Raw genomic sequence first — 21102 nt, 5'->3', positions numbered from 1 at the left:
GATTATGATGTTGATCAACTTATTTTTGCAGATTAAACCTCCTTTTGGCTGAATAAGTCCAGACCCTAGTATGGGTGAACTGGGAAAACTATTGATAATGAATATGATCTTAGATTATCTCAATCAAACCTCTATTCTTGTAAACTACACGTATGGTGGCTATATCTTTACATAGTACCATATCAATAGAAAATTGGACAGAAAATATGATAAAAGAAATTTATAAAAATATACTGAAGAAAAGGAGAAAAGAAATGCAGAATTTCTATCCTTATGGCTATGTTCTTATTTTGGATAATGATCTGAAGCACAATGCAAATACAATTCTAGATTATATTTAAGTATATTTTTTCCTACAAATTTTTACTTCATTACTCTCATGATATTAATCCAATAGAATTAATATGGAGTTTGCTGAAATAAAAAGTGAACTTTGAATCTCCAACTACAATAGAAAATCTTAAAAAATTAATTTGAAAATACTGGAGATAAATTCATATTAAGATGTTGAGTTCTTATATAAAATCCATAAAGAATATGTGCTATGAATAATTGAAAATAATGATTTTATATGTTTATGTGTGAGTAAAGAAACCATTTATTCTTTCAAATTAATATATATAATATTTATTTCTCAAATTTGCTGCAAACAGCAATATAATTAATAGAATAGAAAACGAAAGAACTGATTTTAAAAAAGGAAAGATTGATAAGATGAATAAAATTAGGTAACTTAGTAAATTTCAGAAACTGAAAACATGAAAAGTGTTCTCAAGCAAAATGCAGATGTAAAAAAATAATGGCTAAACGAAGATATAGAAAGGAAGAAGTATTATATCTCAAGTGCTGGATGAATTCTTGATAGGATCAACTTAATAAATAATGATTGACTTTAAAAATAAATAATAAGATAAATTAATATCTAGGAATTATGACATTGATCATATAATTAAATTTGTTTAATTAGGTATCACAAGATATTTACAAGGTAAAAATATTATCGATTTTTCAAAAGAAAATCATGCTTGTGTTAAAACCTTTAACAATAAAAAAAAAATCATATTCTTTAGGATTTTGCATCTCATTATCAAGTATAAAGCTGAAATCTACAAATATTTGACCAGCATTAAGAGTTAAAAAATAATTTGATAAAATACCCAAAAATATTAAAATCTTTTTTGGAGGAGAAGGTTCTTATAGTTGATGATTTTGGGAATTTTAGAGATGAATTGTTGGTGGTGTGATTGGTGGGATAGAGATAATTGGGTTGTGTTGCGATTGGATTGGAGATTATTTGGAAATTTTTTGATGACGAGTGATGGGGCTGAAAAGATGGTGAAATATTTATATTGGGATATAGTTCACATATTGTTATATATTACTTTAACTCCATTTCTTTCTAGTGAATAATATAACTGAAATATAAAATATTTTTTGAAAGTGGATAAATAAATATTTAATTCATATGCTTTCAATATTAAATGTTAAAATATAGCAGCAATATTATTCATACAATGAATACTTAAAATTTAATAATAATATTTCAAGAATCTAAGAGAAATTAATATGGATTTTTTATAAATTTTTTTACATTAATTTTTTAAAAATGTATATGACTATTTGATGAAAAACATTTGCATTGCAAATGAATTTTTTAAAAGGAAAAGTGAATTGACTTAGTGAGTGAAAAAGTGCTACTATCCTCTTAATATCATAAGTATTATACAAAAAAATTTTGTTCTTTTAAAAAGTTGTTAATTGTTTAGAATTTTAAATCACTTTTTATCATATGTTTTCCTTTATTATATGATAAATAATTTCAATAAATGACTAATGAATTTTTTTAAAAAAGGTTAACTAGCTAAATTATAAAACAACCTAAAAACCTTTTTTCTTAATTTTTTGTTATTTTCAATCATTTTTGTTTTAAAAATAATTTAACTGTAATTGTTTTTAATCTTAAAGTAAGTTATTAATCCATTTCATCATTCTAATATTCATTTTTCTTGTATACTTAATTATACTTTATAAACAAAAGATTCATTATTTTAGTTGCAACTAAAAAATCAGATACTTAATAGAAATAGAGTCTTTATAAAACAAGTTGTTTTGTTTCAATTTGTATTTTGATCTAATATTTATTCTATATACATTTTGGAATAGCATTTTTAGATTAAAAGAAAATTTAAATTGAATTTTATTCTATCATTACTTTGCTAATATAAATAGAAAGCAGAAATTGAAATATTTTTTTCTGTCATTAATTTTTTCATAATAAAAAAATGAATATTATTTATCAAACAGTAATAGGTATTTTTTTGTTAAAATAGCCATCTTAATATTTTAATATGGTAATATTGTTAATAATATAAAAGCAAACAATTTACTTGTATTTAAATAATAATAATATTAATTTTGAGTAATTGATCACAACTGGAAGAGGTAAACAAAAGGAAGTTTCTATTTAATTATATGATCGTAAGATTGTTTATATAAAATATAACTAAAGATTATTAAACAGCTAACGGATGGATGAATTAAGATTTTAGAAAATTTACTTTTAAAAATAGAAGCAAAGTAACATTTAAGATAAAGAGAGAAAAAAAAAGTTAATTTTGAAATCAAACAAATTTGATAAATTACAAATCAATTATTAGATTTTAAATAATTGATTAATGAAGGATTTTATTTAAATAATAAATTGAGGTCTTACCTAAAACTAGATTTTTTTATAGAATACAATTTAAAAACTAGTGAAATTTCTAGTCATTGTATTAGTTTTATTTTATATTAGAGCTTGAGCTTTACAATAATTGATGGATTGATAAGACATATTTCTAATTTTGTATTAAAATTCCGCTGATTTTTTACATCATTTCAGTAGAATTTCAATAAATTTTAATTAAAAATTGAATGCTAAGTAGTCCTCTGATAACTTCCAAAATTATTTTGATAATGAATGAATTATCTAAACCCAGTTATACATTTTCCTCAAAATAAAATTACATTTAAAAGTTTTAAAAACTAATATTATTATCTTCAAGCATTATTTAATGAGTTAATCTTGTAATTTTAATGATTGTCATATTATCCTTTATTCTAAAATAACTATTTATCTTTCTATCAATTTTTCAATGCTTTTATCGTAACTAAAATTTTTTTTGTGACAAAAAGTGATTGGTGATGATCAATTTTTAAAAATAGATGAAATTTTTAATTTTTAAAAAACTTGTTAAGAATTTAATTTGTGATAAATTTTTTTTTTTTTTTTCGAATAATCTTAATTATCTAAGCTAAAATAAAGTGGCTGCATTTATTTTGTTGCTTTATAATTGAATTTGAATAATATAGTATATTTTTTTAATCACTTTTATTTAAATATAAGAAGAAAGTTAAAAAGTTTTAAAAAATTACTTTTTTTTATCATATATTAGTAAAGTTTTATGGTAAAAATCATAAAGAGTAAATTATAATTTCTTAAATAATTCATAGGGAATAGTGTAATTGTATTTTTATTTTATCCATATCAATTCATGAATCAGAGAAAATAATAATTGAGTGTAATAACATGTTTTGAGTTAATATTAAGCAAACCTATTTAAATCAATTTAAATGGCATTTCTTGATACCTTTCTAAATTTTAAATAACAAATAATAGAAAATTAAAGAGTTAAATAAAAACTGATTGATATAAAACTTTCGCTAAAATATTCATAAACAATAAATAAAGCCCTACATTTCATAAAAAACAATAGAAACTGTAATACACTATTTCAAACAATTAACAATACTGGCTAACTTTATTAATGAATGTGTAGTTAATTCAAATTTATTTTAATTATTTGTATTACTCCTTCTAAAGTAAACAAAAAAATTAGAGGCAATTAAATGATTAATTAATAATTAAAAAAATTATAATCCATAATTTTACATAGTTTTTGAGAAAAAAGATAATTTGATTTCTTGTATTTTATATGGCAAATTTAAAAAAATTATCCTCCATTCGAACTAAATATTCTTTAAAAGATAAGCAAGTGCTGTCAATCAATAGTTATTTTATTATAATTAAATTACAAAAACAAAATAACTAGAAAGCGAAATTTTTAAAAAAAACAAAAATCTTAAATGGTTTTAATAAAATCTTCAACTTTTATTTTTGCTCTCATTTGCAGTAAAATTTCTAAATCTTTAATATATTTAAATTAAAATTATTTTAAATAGCGTTTGTTTCTCGTGTGAAATCATATACTTTAGCAATGGATTGTGGAAATTAATAAATTTTAGCAAGCTTTCATTTCTAACCATATACTAGTAAGATTTAAATGTTTCTAAAATTTTTAAGTTGTCTTTAATGTTTTAAAAATAAAAAAGGATAATACACTTGTGTGGCAAATTTTATGAATATTGCTTAAGGAGATGTTTTACCAGATGTTTCTACTCCAGATTGCTACTAGTATTTTACAAAATAGACTACAGGGATGTTTAAATCAACTTGGCAATATCTTACTGGACCTAATTGCCATTCAGGAACTACATTAACATTTTTTTATAAGTACCTTATTTATAAATATTAAAATACATTCTATAATATTCAATCATTAGTTATTTTATTTTAATACCAATTTATGTTTTAATTTAAAAAAAGTTAAACTACTGCAGGCTATACTAACTTGTACATATAAAAGATTTATATATGGTTAACTATATATTTATTTGATTAATCTAGTACTATTATTTAATAAAATACTATAACTATAAACGGAAATTAAACAGAAGATACTATATAATTTGATACAGGTAAAAGTCTTAACGATCTGAGAGCAATATATACAAAAACTATTTATGACATAAAATCAAAGTAATTAAATCTTTAGTTTAAAATATACGATAAAAACTAAGCCATTTATCCTTTTGGATTTGCAGGATCTAATGTTTTACTCTAATTTGTAAATTTATTTTTATTATTTAAATGATTAATTCAATTTTTTCCCAAAAAATATTTATTTATAAATTTATAAAAAAAGTGTCCTCTTTATTGTCTCCAATGTGACGATAATAGTTGTCTGGTTTGCTCAGATGGTTACATATTAAATGCAAGTAATACATGTGTTAGATGCACTCCTTCATGCTAAACTTGTGATTAATCTGGCTGTTTAACTTGCTAATAGCCTTCATACTATATTTCAGTTCTTGCGAACAACTTATGCGTTTCTGATTGTGATACAAGTTTAGGCTTGTATATAGAAACCTCACCTACAACTAATTCTAAATATTGCAAAAAATGTAATGCGTTATGCTAGAGCTGTACTGACTCTACACTTAACTGTGTTTGTAAACTCTATAGTTCTCAGGATTAATGTGTTAATACATGTTAAGCATCAGAAGTGTAATTACCTAATAACTCTGGACAGTCAAAATGTTACCCATGTGATTCATCATGCTCAACATGTAATGGAACAGACAAGACACAATGTACTGCTTGCAATACAAACTATTTAAAATAAATATCAACTTCTTTATGTGTTAAATAATGCGATCCAAGCGAATATCCTGATTATAATTTAAATTAATGCTTACCTTGCGATAAAACGTGCTTAACCTGCAATGGGCCTTCAAATAAGCAATGCTTAAAATGTAAAGATAGCAGCTTTTTCTTCAATGGAGCATGTGTTTAGATTTGTCCGAATGGATATTAAAAGAATTTTTCTTCTTTAAATTGTGATCTATGTACTGATTACTAAAATCCTAGCTGCTATTCCTGCGACAATTCCTGCTTTGAATGTACTCCTTCTTTAGCTACTTCAAATTAATGTACAAGTTGCTATAGTCAAACTAGAAAGTTTGATTCTAATTTATGTAAATGCTTGAATCAAAAAGATCAAAGAAATATATTTTATCACTGTAGCTACTAAGATATAGCTGTCCTGGATATGTTTCTTAGTGGGAATATTCCTTAGCTAATTATTGACTTTGGGTCTCCAATAAAGAGCTTAGGTACTAATATTAGCTCTCCTCAAGATTTATGCAAGTATGTTTTTGATTAAAATACTATGAAAAAAATTGGGAACAATTCTAGCTGTTCTCTTCAGGGAAACCAAATTTAAGTTGATTTAGGTAAACATTTGTTGAATTTATTTTACTTTCTGTCAAAATTGATTTTTAAAAATATTTTAATGGATAAGATAATATCCATTTATAAAAAATACTTAAATCATTCATCGAAAAAAATACCTACCATGATTATTTAAATTTAGGTATTGAATTTTATATAGAGTGATTATTTTTAAAAATATTATTTTCAAAGTTAAAATGAAATTTAAAATAATATTAAAGAATTTTAAATTGAAAAATTTACATATAATATAAAATATGATTTATAATCTCTTTATTAAAAAATTATATTTAGATTAATCATCAACAATTATGGAGAATGATCAAATTAATTTTTAATAGGGTACATTATAATTTACTGATTATAATATGCCAATTACATAGTTCTTCAGAAATAAAGTTAAATAATATCCTTATGGAAAACCTTAAGTCTTGTTTTTCTATGACTCAACATAAAATACTTGTAATCCTTTCAATATCACCTTGAATAAAATTGTGAGTGATGCTGGAAGAGGGCTTTTAAATTTTAGTTGGAGCTTAGTAGAAGTAACAGGTAATTTAAACAGTAGCTAACTTTAAGCAATCAACTAAGCTATATTACAAAATAACTAACTTAATAATACTTCTTTGGTATTAAGTCCAGGAATATTTCCTTCAAATCAAAATATAACAATAAAATTCAGTTATACATTAAAGGTTAATTATACAAGCTCTCAAGTAATTTAAATCTTCTATAAGAAAGAAAAAATAATTAGAATAAGCTATTTATAGTCAATTTACCCTCCAATATATAGGTAAATGATCATTTAATTTAAATTTTCTCTCTAAATTATTTTTATTGTTATAGGTATATGGCTTTAAGCTTCTATTTTTCATTTGTTACAGAAATCTGTGATTAAGGATAAGTTTTTTAATTTTATGATCCTGTAGATTTGTAAATTACTTCTTCTGATCTTACATCGATATAATAAAGTATTTAGAACTATAGTCAATCAACATTTGACTTAAACATCTCTCCTTACTCTTTACCCTCTAATTAGACTTTTAATTTTATGGTAAATTCTACTTAGAATAATTTCTAAATAATATTATGCATTTTTTAAAAATTTTACTAATATTTTATTTTCAAAAAAATAAATAATAATTTAATTTATAATTTACATTTTGGCTTTTCTTAAGCTTAACTTTTATAAATGTATTGAAAATTAAAAATGAATTATTAATACTTAAGATTTTTATTTAAATTATTAGTTTTAACTAAGCTTAACATCAGATAACAGTATAAAAACAATATAAAATGTATCGGTTGATATTTTGATCACCAAATTATTTGTAATGCTTTAAGGTGGAAGTGATTAAATTGCTAGCTATTAAAGACCTTTTAATTTAAACTCAACATCAAGAGATTATGAAGTCTAAAGTCCAACAGCAGATTAATCTATCACTTTTAATTGGATTTGCTAAAGTCTCGGAAGCTCTGATTAAAATTGCTATGATTATAACAAATAAAAAATAATCCTTTAATAAGGCTAGAGTAGTATTAGTATTCCAGCCAGTACATTTCCTCCATACACAGTTGTCTAACTCTCTGTTTAAGTTTCAAAAGACACCAGAAAATCTAGCGATATTGCATTTTGCTATTTTTCAGAGCTAGATTTACCACCTTTGCTAGTGTTAACTCCAATTTAATAGACAGATCAAAAATTTAATCTGAATGAAGATCTAGAATTCTCACTTATATACAGTTCTTAAGTTTCTTCTGATATTTTATCTTATGCAGGAGCTCTCTTATATAAAAATAATGTTGTTGGAGCTATCAAATTTGATTACTACAAAGTCAGATTTAGAATATGGAATTATTTTAAGTAAATTGACCCTACATAAAGTACTATTTAGGTACGTTTTTCAGTTTACAATCCATCATATGTCATGCCTAGTGTTTCAACTATAACAATTTAAATAAATATTCCTCCTTAAAATTGCATTTTAAAAGTAAATCCTTAACAAGGTATAGCTCTTGAAACTAATTTTTCCATTGAATTTTCGAATTGTTCAGATGAAGATACTCCATTAAAATACTAGTTCTTTTATTATAACACTATTGATGATTTAAACTCAGAAATTGATTAGCCTTGGAATATAGTTAGAAGATAATTGAATGACTAAAGCATGAGTAATATTCTTTAAACAATTTTACCATAAGGTAATTTAATCATAATGAGCTAAGTAATTGATTCTAGACTTGGTGTTACTAATAGCACTTTGTCTATTTAAGTTTATTCATAGAATTTAACAGATTCTAATTATTATTAAATGGCAAATAAACTTATATAACAAAACTAAAATAGCTAAACAAGCAATCAAATAGCTAATTTATGTATCATTGGTGAAGATGTCAGTAAAAATAGTTAATACGATAACTCCCAAATAATTAGCAATTTAAAAACAAATTTAGTTGCAAATTTATAATAATAATCTCAAACCTTACCATAATCTTCTCTTATATCTACGTATTCAAATAAAGTAATTGCATAATTATAACAATCAATCATTACTTAATCTGACTAGTAAAAAAATTCTATTTACAATCAAGTTTAGTCTATAATTAGCAATACATAAAACAATAATGTAAACCAATTCTAGAAGAACAACGATTTACAAATATAGAATTTAGTCGATTCGTTTAAAATTTTGAATTCAACAGTAACTTAAAATACAAATAATTAATAGAGTGATTTCACGCAATATAATAATTTGACTAATTAAATAGGAAGTATTCTATCAAATAGTATCCTCCCAAACCAGGGAGAGCTTATTTTGTAAGGAAATTTATCTACTCTTTTATCAGATTAAATTACTCAAAAAAACCTAAAACAATATGCTCTTCCATTCGATAGTGATAATTAATTAGCACCAAGCTCAGCAAACACCTTCGTGATTACAAGAAATACATATTAAGAAAATATTTATTAAAATACTTCTAGTTTTTAGGCTTATGTTTAAAAATTAAATAACTTAAGTTCTAATTTTAACTACTCAAATAATTAAGTTATTACAACATCTATAAATAGTACTCAAACCAAAAATCCTATTACCAACTCTACTATAATGTACTAATTTAATAACGCCAAAGCAAGCAGTAAATACAATATGACATGTTTACAGTCAGCAGATTAAATTTGGACAAAATAAAATTGTAGTATATTAAAATAAAATAGTAATAATTATGCCTGCTTTTGCTAAAAATAAGCACCGACAACTGTAATTGAGGATTTAGATGATTTATTTGTAAAAAATAAAAATCTATAAACAGTTTTTAGTGATTAAGGCATTAAAAATTTGGAAAACTTTTCACAATTTTATTTATATATATCATTTTGGATGCTATCTATTTTCACCATCAATTAGATTGTATTGTTTTTTGTTGGAAGATACTTAGATTAGAAGACTATTACTAGAATAAATAACAAAAATAACGAAGAAGAGCAAAAAAGTTTGGTAGATAAATATCAATAGTAAATTAAAAATTTAGAGTAAAAAATAAGGGGTGAGTAAAGCAAAGACTGCGAAAGCGAAAACAAAAGTATTTAATCTACATAAAAAGTATTTATTAACCAAAAATCGAATTCTGGATAAAATTAAATTCTAACATCACCATTTTAAGCTCCTACTAACCCTCTAATTTAAGTTAGCAATAATTAAGAAGATGATTTCAACATGTAAAAATAAAACATATAAGAATTAGTGATTTAAGATAGTGAATCAATAATGAGATCAATTAGAAAAAGTTAACTTTAAATTAAAAATTAAGGACAAAATAATAATTTACTTTAGATTAATTATTTAAAAAATGATTAAAATTAATAAGAGAAAGAACTCTCTATAAAATTAGAAGAATGTTAAGAATAAAAAACCTAACAAGAAACTGCTTGTCAAATCAATGAGGTTCAAACTAAAGAATCTTGTTTAAAAGAAAAAGATTAAAGAAATTATTTACAAATATCGACAATAAAAAAGATAATCATTTTCCATTAATTTTTAGGAATCTTCTATATATTTGACAATATTATATCTAGATCAACAAGATTCACTCTTTTCTATATAAAGATCATTCACTAGATAGCTATATCAATCATATTCGGTTAATATAAAGAAATTTCTTAATAAATTGTAGTAGCAATAGTAAATTCAATAATAATTGAATTATTTTCTCTTTTAATCCAGTTAACCTACAAAAAGGGCAAACTAGGAAAAAGATTGTCAGTAATATTTTCAGTATTAATAGTTTTATCATATTACTATGTAATCCTATCAATATCTAGTGGCTAATCTCCAGGCGAGTCTAACTAGTTCTTCTTAATGTTTATTTTGACTTTAATCTTGAATTTAGTATTTGTTTAACTCTTATTGTCTTTTGTTATGATGCAAGTCTCACTAAAATATATTAAAAATTAGAGAACTAAGCTGGTATCTAAGCTATTTAATATTTTTTCGCTCAAATAAGTAATAGAAAATATAGATTAATGAATTAATAACGTCTAATGCATATTATATAAAGAATAACCCAATTATTATACATAGTTGAGAATATATTATAATCTGAATTAATTTATTTTTTTTTTGCTTAAATTAAATTTATTTTTGTATTAAATTTAATCAAAATTTATCAGATGCTTATGATCAAAATTTAAAAAGATTAAAATTAATTTATCAAATAAGTCTGGCAATATATAGTGTTTATATCATTTATTTATGGTGAGACAGTTTTTGCTCATATTAACTTTGAAGTAATTATAAACAAAATAAATTAAAATAACAATAGTCACTTTCATTTTTTATCTGTTTGAATAACTTTTAAAACAAAATAAAAATATCTACTAAAAAAATAAATTATTTATTGAAGACTGAGATGATTTTTTTGAGGGAATATAATAATCTTAAATATTTTATTTTTATTTTATAGAAATTAGGTAATTTGAAAATAATAAAAAAAAGGATACATTTGATAATAAATATAATTAAATAAACTATTATTTCTTTTTACAGTTTAGATTTATTTTATATGACATATTTCATTCAAATATTTTATCTTAATAAAATTTAATACAGATTATTTTATAAATTTTACATGCTAAATCCATTATTAGGTTAATAAACTCTATAATTTTATTTAAAATAATAAATTTTTTATGATCAAGAATTTCTTTACTCTGAATTTATTAATCCGAGATAAACTATTGATGCAAGATAGATTAATTTTTTATTGGTATTGTATCAATTTGGAAATCCTACTTCATAGTTAAGCCCTTCACTTCTGCATTTCATCTTATATAATAAGCTTGTTTTATTATTATCAGAATCTTAAACATTATAAACAACTTAGCTGCAAGATTAGCAGAATGGACTATTAAATTGGATCTAATTAATGTATGAACTATGGACTTTAATTGATTGCATACATCCTTTTTATATTTAGCCAATTACTTGCATATTTTCATTATTCTTGATTTATATTTCGCAAGTTCCAAAAGAGCAACATGAGTAATTTTCATTGAGTACTAAGAAAGGTTCTACTTTTTAATGATTTTCTGTTTTAGCTCTGATTTCAATCTTTAATCTACTATCAGTGCTTTTACAAGCGCATTTTTAATATTTCAAAACTGCTTGAAAGATAGGGGGTGTAAAGTTATCTAACCTTTTTCCTTATGCATCAGCTTCATAGATATCAAAAACAGTATTTACTGTCCAAGAGAAGGATTTGCATGGTAAGAAACTTTCTTGAACATTTATCCCTTTAATATTATCTAACCTAGCCACTATTTTATTAAAATCAGAAAGAGATTCGATTTGTTCACTGTAAGTATGAATCTTCAAATCTTTAGGCTTTTGGTTTTCTGATTTTTGAGAAGAAGACTCTTTTTCGTTTTATTTAATAGATTAGTTTTAGGTATTCATCTTTTATTAAAAAGAGTAATTTATTTTTAAATAATTTATTTAATTAAGTTGAAAAATTAATTTTTGCCTTCACTTTTTAATTTCAAGATAAAAATAGAAAAAAATTAAAGCTTGAAAATGTTATTGATTGTTATTTGAAATTACTATCTATCCTAATTTTTAAACCACTTTTTAAAAAAATACTAAAAACATATTGATTTAAAATTGTGTCCAATATTTCATCATTTATTTGAAATAAAATGAAGCAGCTGAATAAAAATTCTATAGAAATCATAATTAAAAAATTACAAAAAAAACATTATTTAAAAAAAAAATATCATTTTAAATATCAAAATATCAAAAAAAATAATTTTAATTTTTAATTTGATAATTATTTAATATAATTTTAAGAAAAGATATTTTGAAAATGACGAAATAGATGATAAATTTTAGATGATAATAGAAATAAGAAATAAAAAGAATTGAGGTTAAAAGCAGTAGATAGCAATCTATTTCAAGAATATTATAATTTATTAACAGTGTTTTGAATTTATTTAAAATCATCCACACACATATCTTTTATTTATTAACTAAAATATAATTATAAAAAGAAAAATACAATTACTGTCTTTCTATTTTAATTCACTGTTTTTTCTTTGTCAATTAAATCCAATTTTAAACATCAAAATATCAAAAAAATTATTTATTTTTTTATTTGATAATTATTAAATATAATTTTACTATAAAATATTTTGAAAATAATGGAATAAATGATGATTTTTGGATAGACAATAAAAATAAGAAAAAAAAGTTATTGAGGTTAAAAGCAGTAGATAAATAGATAGATAGTAATCTATTTCAAGAATATCATAATTTCTAACTGTATTTTGAATTTTATTAAAATCAACCACACACATATCTTTAATTAAAATATGATTATATAAAAGAAAAATACAATTACTGTCTTTCTATTTTATTTCACTGTTTTTTTTGTTGTTAATTAAGTCAAGTCATTCATTATTAAATTAGAATAGAAAAATTAAAATTACTAAATTTTACAATAAAGTTTATCCAAAAATTTAAATCAATTTTAAAGGGATTTCAATTATCTAAACATTTAGCGTTTGAAAATATTTTATAAAAAAAAATATTGTTTTTTTTAGATTATTGAGAATTTAAATGTTATTTTTATATGTGGAGTTTTATTTAAATTGGTTGAAATTCTTAAATTGTTCAACAAATATATACTTACTGGTAACGTTATATATTAAAGAGAGATATAAATTTAATGAAGTTATTATTTTTTATATAATAGCAATTATTTTCAGAGATAATCTTTTTTGATATTTAAAGATTATTTTTTAGAAGAAATAGAGTCAAAACTCTTCAAATAAAACCTTCCTCGTCATCATAGCAATATTCTTGTTCAAGTTGGTCATTCTCTTTTTCTTGAGCATGAAGTGATGAGTAATCAAGAGAGTATTTGAGATAAGCACCAACTCCTTAAAAGCTTTTAGAAAACTAAACGCCTTACTAAGTCTTATCACTTACAAAAACAATTTCTAAATCTTAACTAAATGAAGAAATATTTTCAACAATCCATTCGTTGATGTTTTATTGTGAGTATACTTGTAATTAGTTTTTCTTATTGTTGGCTTCTTAGTCACTAGTCTTTGAAATAGAGTCTTAGAGTGCTTTCACTTGTGATGGCATTAAGTATTAGATAGTTTCTTCTTGAGTTTTAGAGTTATAAACTGTAACTCTTTGAAGTTCTGAATCCTAGCAGAGAATTAGCTTTTTAACATTTCCTTCTTCTAAAGCTCGAACAGTTAGCTCTCCTCCATAAACAACTTTGCTTGTTTCAAGACTGAAATTAGCGAAAAAGTCACTGAGGAGATTCATCTCTTAAAAGAGTTAGTCTAACTTTAACATCTCGGTACTCATTTAAAGAGCCTACTTTAGTCCTGCTTAACCACTATAACTTACATCATAGCTAGCAACTATTTTGTTCTCTATGCAAGGACATAACTGCTAAAGCTCTTTTTGCACTTTATCTTTGATATCACTCATTCCACAAAGCACTATTCCACTAAGATTAGTTTATGTTCCATTCTCATTAGCATAGCATCTTCTCATAGCGTCAGCTATATTCTTAACTAATCTTTCTCTCGCAGCATCGCAAAGCCTAGAAAATCTTAAAGACGACTAACCACCTTTGTTATGTTTATTAGGAAGATCCTCTTATTTACTTTAGAGGATTTAAATATCAAAGCCGCAGACTGTAGCTATCAGATATCCATGTCCGTCTGCGACAACAAAACCATATGTTGGTTAGTCCTTAAGCATATATTCAAGGTCATCTAGATAAAATATGGTATTGCAAGAATAGCGGAAAGACTGAACTGCCTTTGGAGGATCTAGAATTTCGATCAAAAGACGCTTAGAATCTAGAGAATCAGCACAAAAGAAAATCATACCTTTAGGATACTTTTTGTGAAGGTTGAAATTCTTCAAACGTTCACGGAGCATTGATAAAGCACTCTGCACAGATTTACGATTTTGGGTATTTTTAATAGAGGCTGCACCACTTTCTTCTTACTGTAAATAATTGACAACTTCATATAATTTCTTTCTCTCAGGAATATATAATGAAACACAGCTTGTTTACTCTCCTCGCATGTTTCGGAGCATTTACAATTGTTTTCTTAATTAGTATTAAGAAATTTACAATCGCTTCTACTCCTCAGCTTATTTGCTCATGCAGGAGCCGCTGCTTTAATCCATTTTAGTCCCTCGATCTTACAGTTTCTAAAGCGGATTTTAAAACGGTGGCTTCTACTCCATTTCCTTGCTGAAAATTCTAAGAGAATATTCAAATATTATTTGTTGATCCTTAAGATTTCGACCTTTCGGTATTTTGAATTTTGTATTTTTAGGTAAAAGTTTCCTTCTACTTAGTTTTTATTTAATGATTTATTTATTTATTTAATTTATCATAATTCTTTGACTAGTACTTAATACAGATTATAATAATTCTTCTCACTCAATTAAATTTCTGATATGATTTAAAAAGTGTTTATTCATTTCCATTCTAATTTGATCAAAAAATTTTTAAACATGTAATCTATTTTACTATTAAAAATAAATTAATTCAAAATATTTATTGAAATAGGAGATAATTTTTTTAAAAAAAGCAACAAATATTTTAAATTAAATTTTTCTACATCTATTCCAAGTGTTTATAATCCATCTACTAAGATATTTATCTATTTTAAAATGTATTTAAGTATTTTCATTTTTTAATATAAAGTTAAATTATATAGAATATCAGTTAACATTTCTTTAATTATCTTAGTAATAAAACCATTTTCTTAAAATAAAAAAAAATAAAATGTTAACTTTTTAGTTCATTCATTTATTTAAATAAGGACTGAAAGCAAAAAATATTTAAAATAAAATTATATTCTTGATTAGTAAATCTAAGTTTAATTTTTAAATAAAAATAAAATAAAATTATTTGTTCATAAAAAATTAAAATTTATTTTAAAGTATTTGAAAGTCATCAAAATTTGTATTATTTTTTTTAATTTTTTGTTAATATTAAATAATATTTTTTTATTTTGAGATTAATTTTAATTAATTTTATGTGGTAAATATTGAAACAAAAGCATAATATATAAATTTAAGTAGAAGATAAAAATTTAGAATTAATAATCATAATAACTCTTTTCATTTGCTATTTAATTGGTAAATTTAATTAATTTAAATATTTTTTGTTAAAAATCTCTTTTTATTTTAATAAGAGAGAATAGGAAAATGATGTAAAAATATTACTTAAAAACAAATAATCTTTCCAAATTATGAATAATAATTAGATAGGTAATAAAATAGTTAATTTCAAAATCTAAGGTTTCTAAAAGTAACTCAATTTACATAATTGATATAAAGTTTAATCTTCCTATTAAATATAATAAAAAAGTTTGAGTCATAGTAAAATATTATTTGAATAAAGAATGATTAGTCTCGGTAATTAAAATAAGGAGTTAGAATTAAATAAAGTAGTTAATAAAAATGCATCATTTTTTGATGAGAATCATTTGAAGCAAGATCAGAGAGAAGAAGGTAATTAATAAATTTTTTAATAAATACTTATTCGGCGCAAACTAATAAGATAAATGATAAATAAAATATGAAATGATTAAGACATAATTGCTATTTATATTATTTAGCATTTAATTGAAACACTTAAATGTAAAATTAAAATATTTTTTTTTAGATGAGGTGATGAAAATAGAAGAAAATACTTAGGTTATAAGAAATTTCTAAGACATTAATAATAGAAAAAACAATAGACAGGTTTAAACAGAATTAAAAGATAGGATATATTCTCTTTTCTTAATTAAGATCATGGATCTACATATCTTTGATTAAGTGTTATCTTTCTTGGACATAGATAAGCTTAATTAATTTGCTAATATGAGCAATCAAATTAGAATTAGAGTTAAGAAATATTTTTTGTGCAATACCTTTTAAAAGCAAATAAAATGTTTTGAAAAACAAAAAAAAACTGCACTTTATGAAACCATGCTATTTCATATGAAAAATAAGATGAAATTTTATTATCAAAGTGAAAAATTTTAAGAGAAAGAGCTTTTATAACTAAATGTATAGGATCATTTACTTCAATTAACAATTCTTTTTAATGATCTGATTGATCAAGGAGCTTAAATTAAGGATATAAGTGAAGTAATTCCTTATGTAAAATAAAGAGGAGTTAGAGAAAGCTTTTCGGATGTGTTTAATTTAGAAGAATGTTCATATTCTTCGTAAGTCAACCAGAAAAACACATTAGTAGAGCTTACTTAAAGCAAAAACTTAAGTTAAAAATTAAATTTGTTTCTATCAATTTTGTAGGAACAAAGAGCAATTAGAACTGTCTTCAAATTTGATGAAGATGAAATTGGTGAAAGAGAAATGAAAAGCTAAATTATTAGATATATAAACTGGAAAGGATTTGAAAGAGTAAGACCAATAGTTGTCAAACGAATTTAAGGTGAGAAATTCAGGAAAGAAAATAACATTTATGCGTTTTTAAATAAGAATAATTTAAATCGTATTCTCCCATTTTTATCTGTAAAAGAAATTATTAGATTTGCTTAAACATCTAAAAAAATTAATTGGATTATTTCTTTAAATATCGAAAATTAATTACACCAATTAATATAAAAAAAATAAGAAAAGATTTAAGAGTTAAACATAGATGAATCTTTAATTTAATAAGCAGAGCAGTTTTCTAGCTATCTTATTTTAAACAATAGAATTTAAGAATGCCTTTAGTTTGAAGTTGTCTTAATCTCTAATCTATAAGCAATTGTATAAATATTGAATTATCTTACTGATCAAAATCAAAGCATGATCGATCTTGGTCAAGCATACGCTTGGGAGTACATTTTAGAATAAAGAGAAGCAGTTTATAGTTAATTTATATAATAATTTATCCCTTAAACAAATACAAATGGATAAGTAAATTCTACAAGTTAAACTCAAGATTAAAGCTAAATTTAAGAAGAACCTGTTTCATTCTATTATGAAAGTTAAGAAGAATTTTCTATTATTACATAAACACTAAAGAGTATAAGAAATCAACTAAGAGATAATTTAGAAATAGATCCATCATTTTAAACTTATTTACATGAATATTTTACATTTTTCTATCAAATTAATAAGTAAATAATTCTACTAACAAAATTATATAATAAAAATACAATCATCCCTCCTATCTATGCAAACTCTATTTTCGATAATTTAATTCTATCGTTTTGTTATGAGTATACTTAAAATTAACAAGAGGAGTAAAATGAAGGCGCTAATGACTACCAAAATCAAGTATAAGAAGAAGAACAATAAGAATAAGATGAAGAAGAGTAAGAATAAGATTATGAAGAATAAGAAGATAATTAGTCATAAATAGAAGAAGAAGATGATGATGATTAATCATAGCAAGTAAATCAAGATTAATAGTTAGTAGAGGAAGAAGGAGACTAATAACAAGAAGATGAGGAAGGAAATTAACAATTAGAAGAAGAAAAAAATTAACAATTAGAAGAAGAAATATAATAGGAACTAGACTAGAAGTTAGATGTAGAAAAACAAGATGAAACATTTTAAGGGTAATAAAAAATTTTTTTTATTAAATGAAGAGATATTTATAATAAATCATATAAATAAATTAACAATAAACTTGAGGATCAATAAGAAAACCGATATTAATAAAAAAAAATTCAAATGTTTTACTTTCTTTCAAAAATTTTTTTAAGATTTAAAAATTGATTTTATTTATGATAAAGTTAAAAAATAAACCAAATTATACAGTTAAAATTTAAAAAGATATTTTGTTTATGAAATCTATTTGGTTTATATTTTAGTTAAAAATTATTCTAAAAAGTTGGATAAAAACACAAATTCATAAATAGCTTCTTAAATTGAAATAAAATTAATAAACATACTTTGTAATTTTCTTTGATGATTTTCTACAATTTCATATATACTTTTTAGATTATTCAAAAAATATGTTTTTAAATTATAAAATATAATATAAAAATGCCATTTTAATTTTTAAGATTCTTCAAATAAAATTTTTTTTTGAAAGAAATTTTTAGAAATAATTTTGAATTACTTTTTAATAAATAAAAATGCAAATTAAATCAAAAAACAATAAAATAAAATAAAAATAAAGAATATTAATAATTTAATATAATTTAAAATTAATAAGAAAATAATTTTTTGATAAAAAAATAAGAATTTAATATGAATTATTTATGAAGAATTGATAAATAATGCTTTAATATTTAAATCTTAATACTAATTTATTATAGTAAGTAATTATTGTAAATCAATTATTTTATAAATTTAATCAAGTATTGATACCAATTATAGATATTTTTATTATCAGATAATACTTATTAGATTCAATAAAAACCTTAATAAAAGAAATTTAGATCAAGATATTCCTTTTTTTATAATTTTTTATCAAAGTAATTATTAACTTCAATTAATTTGTTATTTAAAATATACTTTTTAGTTTCATGAGAAATCAGTCTCAATAAAATAGCTAAAGCGCTAATTAATAGCACATCTTAAAACCAGTAGGGAAGTATTGGTTAATATTTGGAATAATTTTAGCAATAGATTTAGTAGCTATAGTGTTACCTTTAGTTTCTCATTTTAAAATAGCTGCTATTAATAGTAAAAATGATCATATAATGAGTTTATATGATAAACCGCAAATTAAGGACATAATTGTCATAAAAGAAAGCGAAAATCAACACGATGATTGCCCCTAAGATTATCATGATATCTTTAATTATGAATTTTAAGGTTATAAGCCATTTTATTTATGTAGACAAAATGTGTTGCCTTATAAATAAGGTGAAACTTATGTCGATGAGAGAGAGCAATGTCAATTCTTTGAAGATTAAAAACCCAAGAAATTAAGTATCCTAAAGTTAGGTAATAATGATCTAAACTTATTCATAACTTTATTAGTTTTTAATATAAAATCAAATAAGGAAATGAAAATATAAGAATTTGTGGAAAGTATATGAATATAAACATATAATAGAAATAATAATGTGATCAAAATGAAGTAGTTTGTTCATTCATATCAGAATTTAACTCATTCATTTGCGCTAATTCAGAGAAAGATTGTCCAATTAATAATATTTAAATGGATGAAATATAATCCGCTAATGGATCATATTAATAATAACTGTCACCTTAAAGGTAAGCTCCAAATTAATTACCTCTTTTAGGCTTCGAGATTGTAGAAGGAGAAACAAAATGTATTAACAAAGATGGTAAATTTATAATTAACCTTTATTTTTATTATTAAATCTTATTGATTTTATGTTAGAAATGTATAAAACAAAAGTATTTTTATAAAAATAAATTAGCGAGCATGTTTTAAGATCGTAAATATCACGAAATTTTCAAAAGGATGAAATATTCTAATTAATGCGATAGAGATTATCTATACAATACTGTATTTGATATGAGTGAACATGATTTTTATGAGGCAAACGATATGAACTTTTTAAATTAAATCAATGATTTCAATCCTACAAATTAATATAAATACACTTCTATGATTATACATTAAGTACCTTGGGATCTTAAACATAGAGATTAATATGAAAGCTACATTTAATGGTGGAATGAAGATATTATTTATCAAGATAATATCTAAGTATTCTTTTTGTTTTTGAATTTAATAACTGCAATTCTTGTAGCTTTGCTAAGTTGGATATCCACTGATAGAATTGAAAATTTCAAACTTGGGTTTAAGCTATTCTAAATAATTGCTTTATGGTTCTTTTTCATCAAGAGTATTTTGAAATACAGGTATCTATTCTAAGACATAACTTCTAATGCTAAAATCAGTAGCCCTTAAATAATTTCTGACGTCCTTAAAACTAAATAAATCTACTATGAATCTATAGATCTTTTAGATACAATCATGATCTCTTTTGTCACTACTTCTATCATGCTTTGTATTATGCAAAAGTGGTATTTCAGAAAACAAACAATACTAAATTCTAAAGTATCTATACAGCAGTTATAAACTTTCTAGCCATTTTTCGATGATGATTAAATATGAATAAAGGAAATTACTTTAGTAATACTTCAAATCTAATAATTATATGCCAAAAGATAAATACAAATTTGAGAATATTAATTATATGTCAATATGGTCAAGTATTATATTTATTTGACTTCAAAGTTTAATTTTTCTTTGGAAAAACTAAGTATTAATTTTTAATATGCGTAATTAATTTCTTTTTTATCAAATAAAACATTTAACATTTTTTTGGATTAAAATATATTTATTTATTTTTTATAAGATTAAAATCTTTTCTAAAATCAAATAAATTTTACTAAATAATCAAGCTTAAAATATCTTTGACATAAAAAATTCTGAATAAAATTTACATTTCTTATCAAAATTGTTATAAAATTCTCATAAAATTTACTTTTCTTATTAAAATCGTTTAAAAATTT

At 22.6% G+C, this 21102-nt stretch overlaps 6 protein-coding genes across 6 annotated transcripts; 3 read left to right on the top strand and 3 right to left on the bottom strand. All coding sequences in view use genetic code 6, as the record gives it.

Annotated features, from left to right (window-relative positions):
* Positions 1-1008: 1008 nt before the first annotated feature.
* TTHERM_00283590 (hypothetical protein) lies at positions 1009-2261 on the bottom strand (the record flags this gene model as incomplete). The annotated part of the gene is made up of 2 exons (XM_001018215.1): positions 1009-1415; positions 2213-2261. The coding sequence occupies 2 exons, from the start codon at positions 2259-2261 to the stop codon at positions 1009-1011; spliced, it is 456 nt and encodes a 151-aa protein (XP_001018215.1).
* Positions 2262-4125: 1864 nt separating this feature from the next.
* Positions 4126-10055, top strand: TTHERM_00283580 (REJ domain protein; the record flags this gene model as incomplete). Its single annotated transcript, XM_001018214.2, has 9 exons — positions 4126-4171; positions 4222-4311; positions 4372-4552; positions 4646-4946; positions 5025-6114; positions 6407-6905; positions 6959-7166; positions 7363-9830; positions 9980-10055. 9 exons carry the CDS (start codon positions 4126-4128, stop codon positions 10053-10055), a joined length of 4959 nt encoding a protein of 1652 aa, XP_001018214.2.
* A 168-nt stretch (positions 10056-10223) lies between these two features.
* Positions 10224-10658, bottom strand: TTHERM_00283570 (hypothetical protein; the record flags this gene model as incomplete). Its single annotated transcript, XM_001018213.1, has 1 exon — positions 10224-10658. The coding sequence occupies one exon, from the start codon at positions 10656-10658 to the stop codon at positions 10224-10226; it is 435 nt and encodes a 144-aa protein (XP_001018213.1).
* A 1158-nt stretch (positions 10659-11816) lies between these two features.
* Positions 11817-12470, top strand: TTHERM_000283569 (hypothetical protein; the record flags this gene model as incomplete). The annotated part of the gene is made up of 2 exons (XM_012798167.1): positions 11817-12081; positions 12457-12470. The coding sequence occupies 2 exons, from the start codon at positions 11817-11819 to the stop codon at positions 12468-12470; spliced, it is 279 nt and encodes a 92-aa protein (XP_012653621.1).
* Positions 12471-13431: 961 nt separating this feature from the next.
* TTHERM_00283550 (eukaryotic peptide chain release factor subunit 1) lies at positions 13432-15039 on the bottom strand (the record flags this gene model as incomplete). The annotated part of the gene is made up of 1 exon (XM_001018211.4): positions 13432-15039. The coding sequence occupies exon 1, from the start codon at positions 14887-14889 to the stop codon at positions 13432-13434; it is 1458 nt and encodes a 485-aa protein (XP_001018211.4). The 5' UTR covers positions 14890-15039.
* Positions 15040-15768: 729 nt separating this feature from the next.
* Positions 15769-20944, top strand: TTHERM_00283540 (transmembrane protein, putative). Its single transcript, XM_001018210.2, has 7 exons — positions 15769-15792; positions 15849-15964; positions 16025-16167; positions 16322-18215; positions 19127-19554; positions 19614-19901; positions 19998-20944. Exons 2-7 carry the CDS (start codon positions 15906-15908, stop codon positions 20699-20701), a joined length of 3516 nt encoding a protein of 1171 aa, XP_001018210.2. The 5' UTR covers positions 15769-15792; positions 15849-15905; the 3' UTR covers positions 20702-20944.
* Positions 20945-21102: the final 158 nt, after the last annotated feature.

The sequence above is a fragment of the Tetrahymena thermophila genome (genome assembly GCF_000189635.1).
Source record: "Tetrahymena thermophila SB210 genomic scaffold scf_8254600, whole genome shotgun sequence".
Lineage (NCBI taxonomy): Eukaryota > Ciliophora > Oligohymenophorea > Hymenostomatida > Tetrahymenidae > Tetrahymena > Tetrahymena thermophila.
This window is presented reverse-complemented; position numbering and strand designations above follow the sequence as displayed.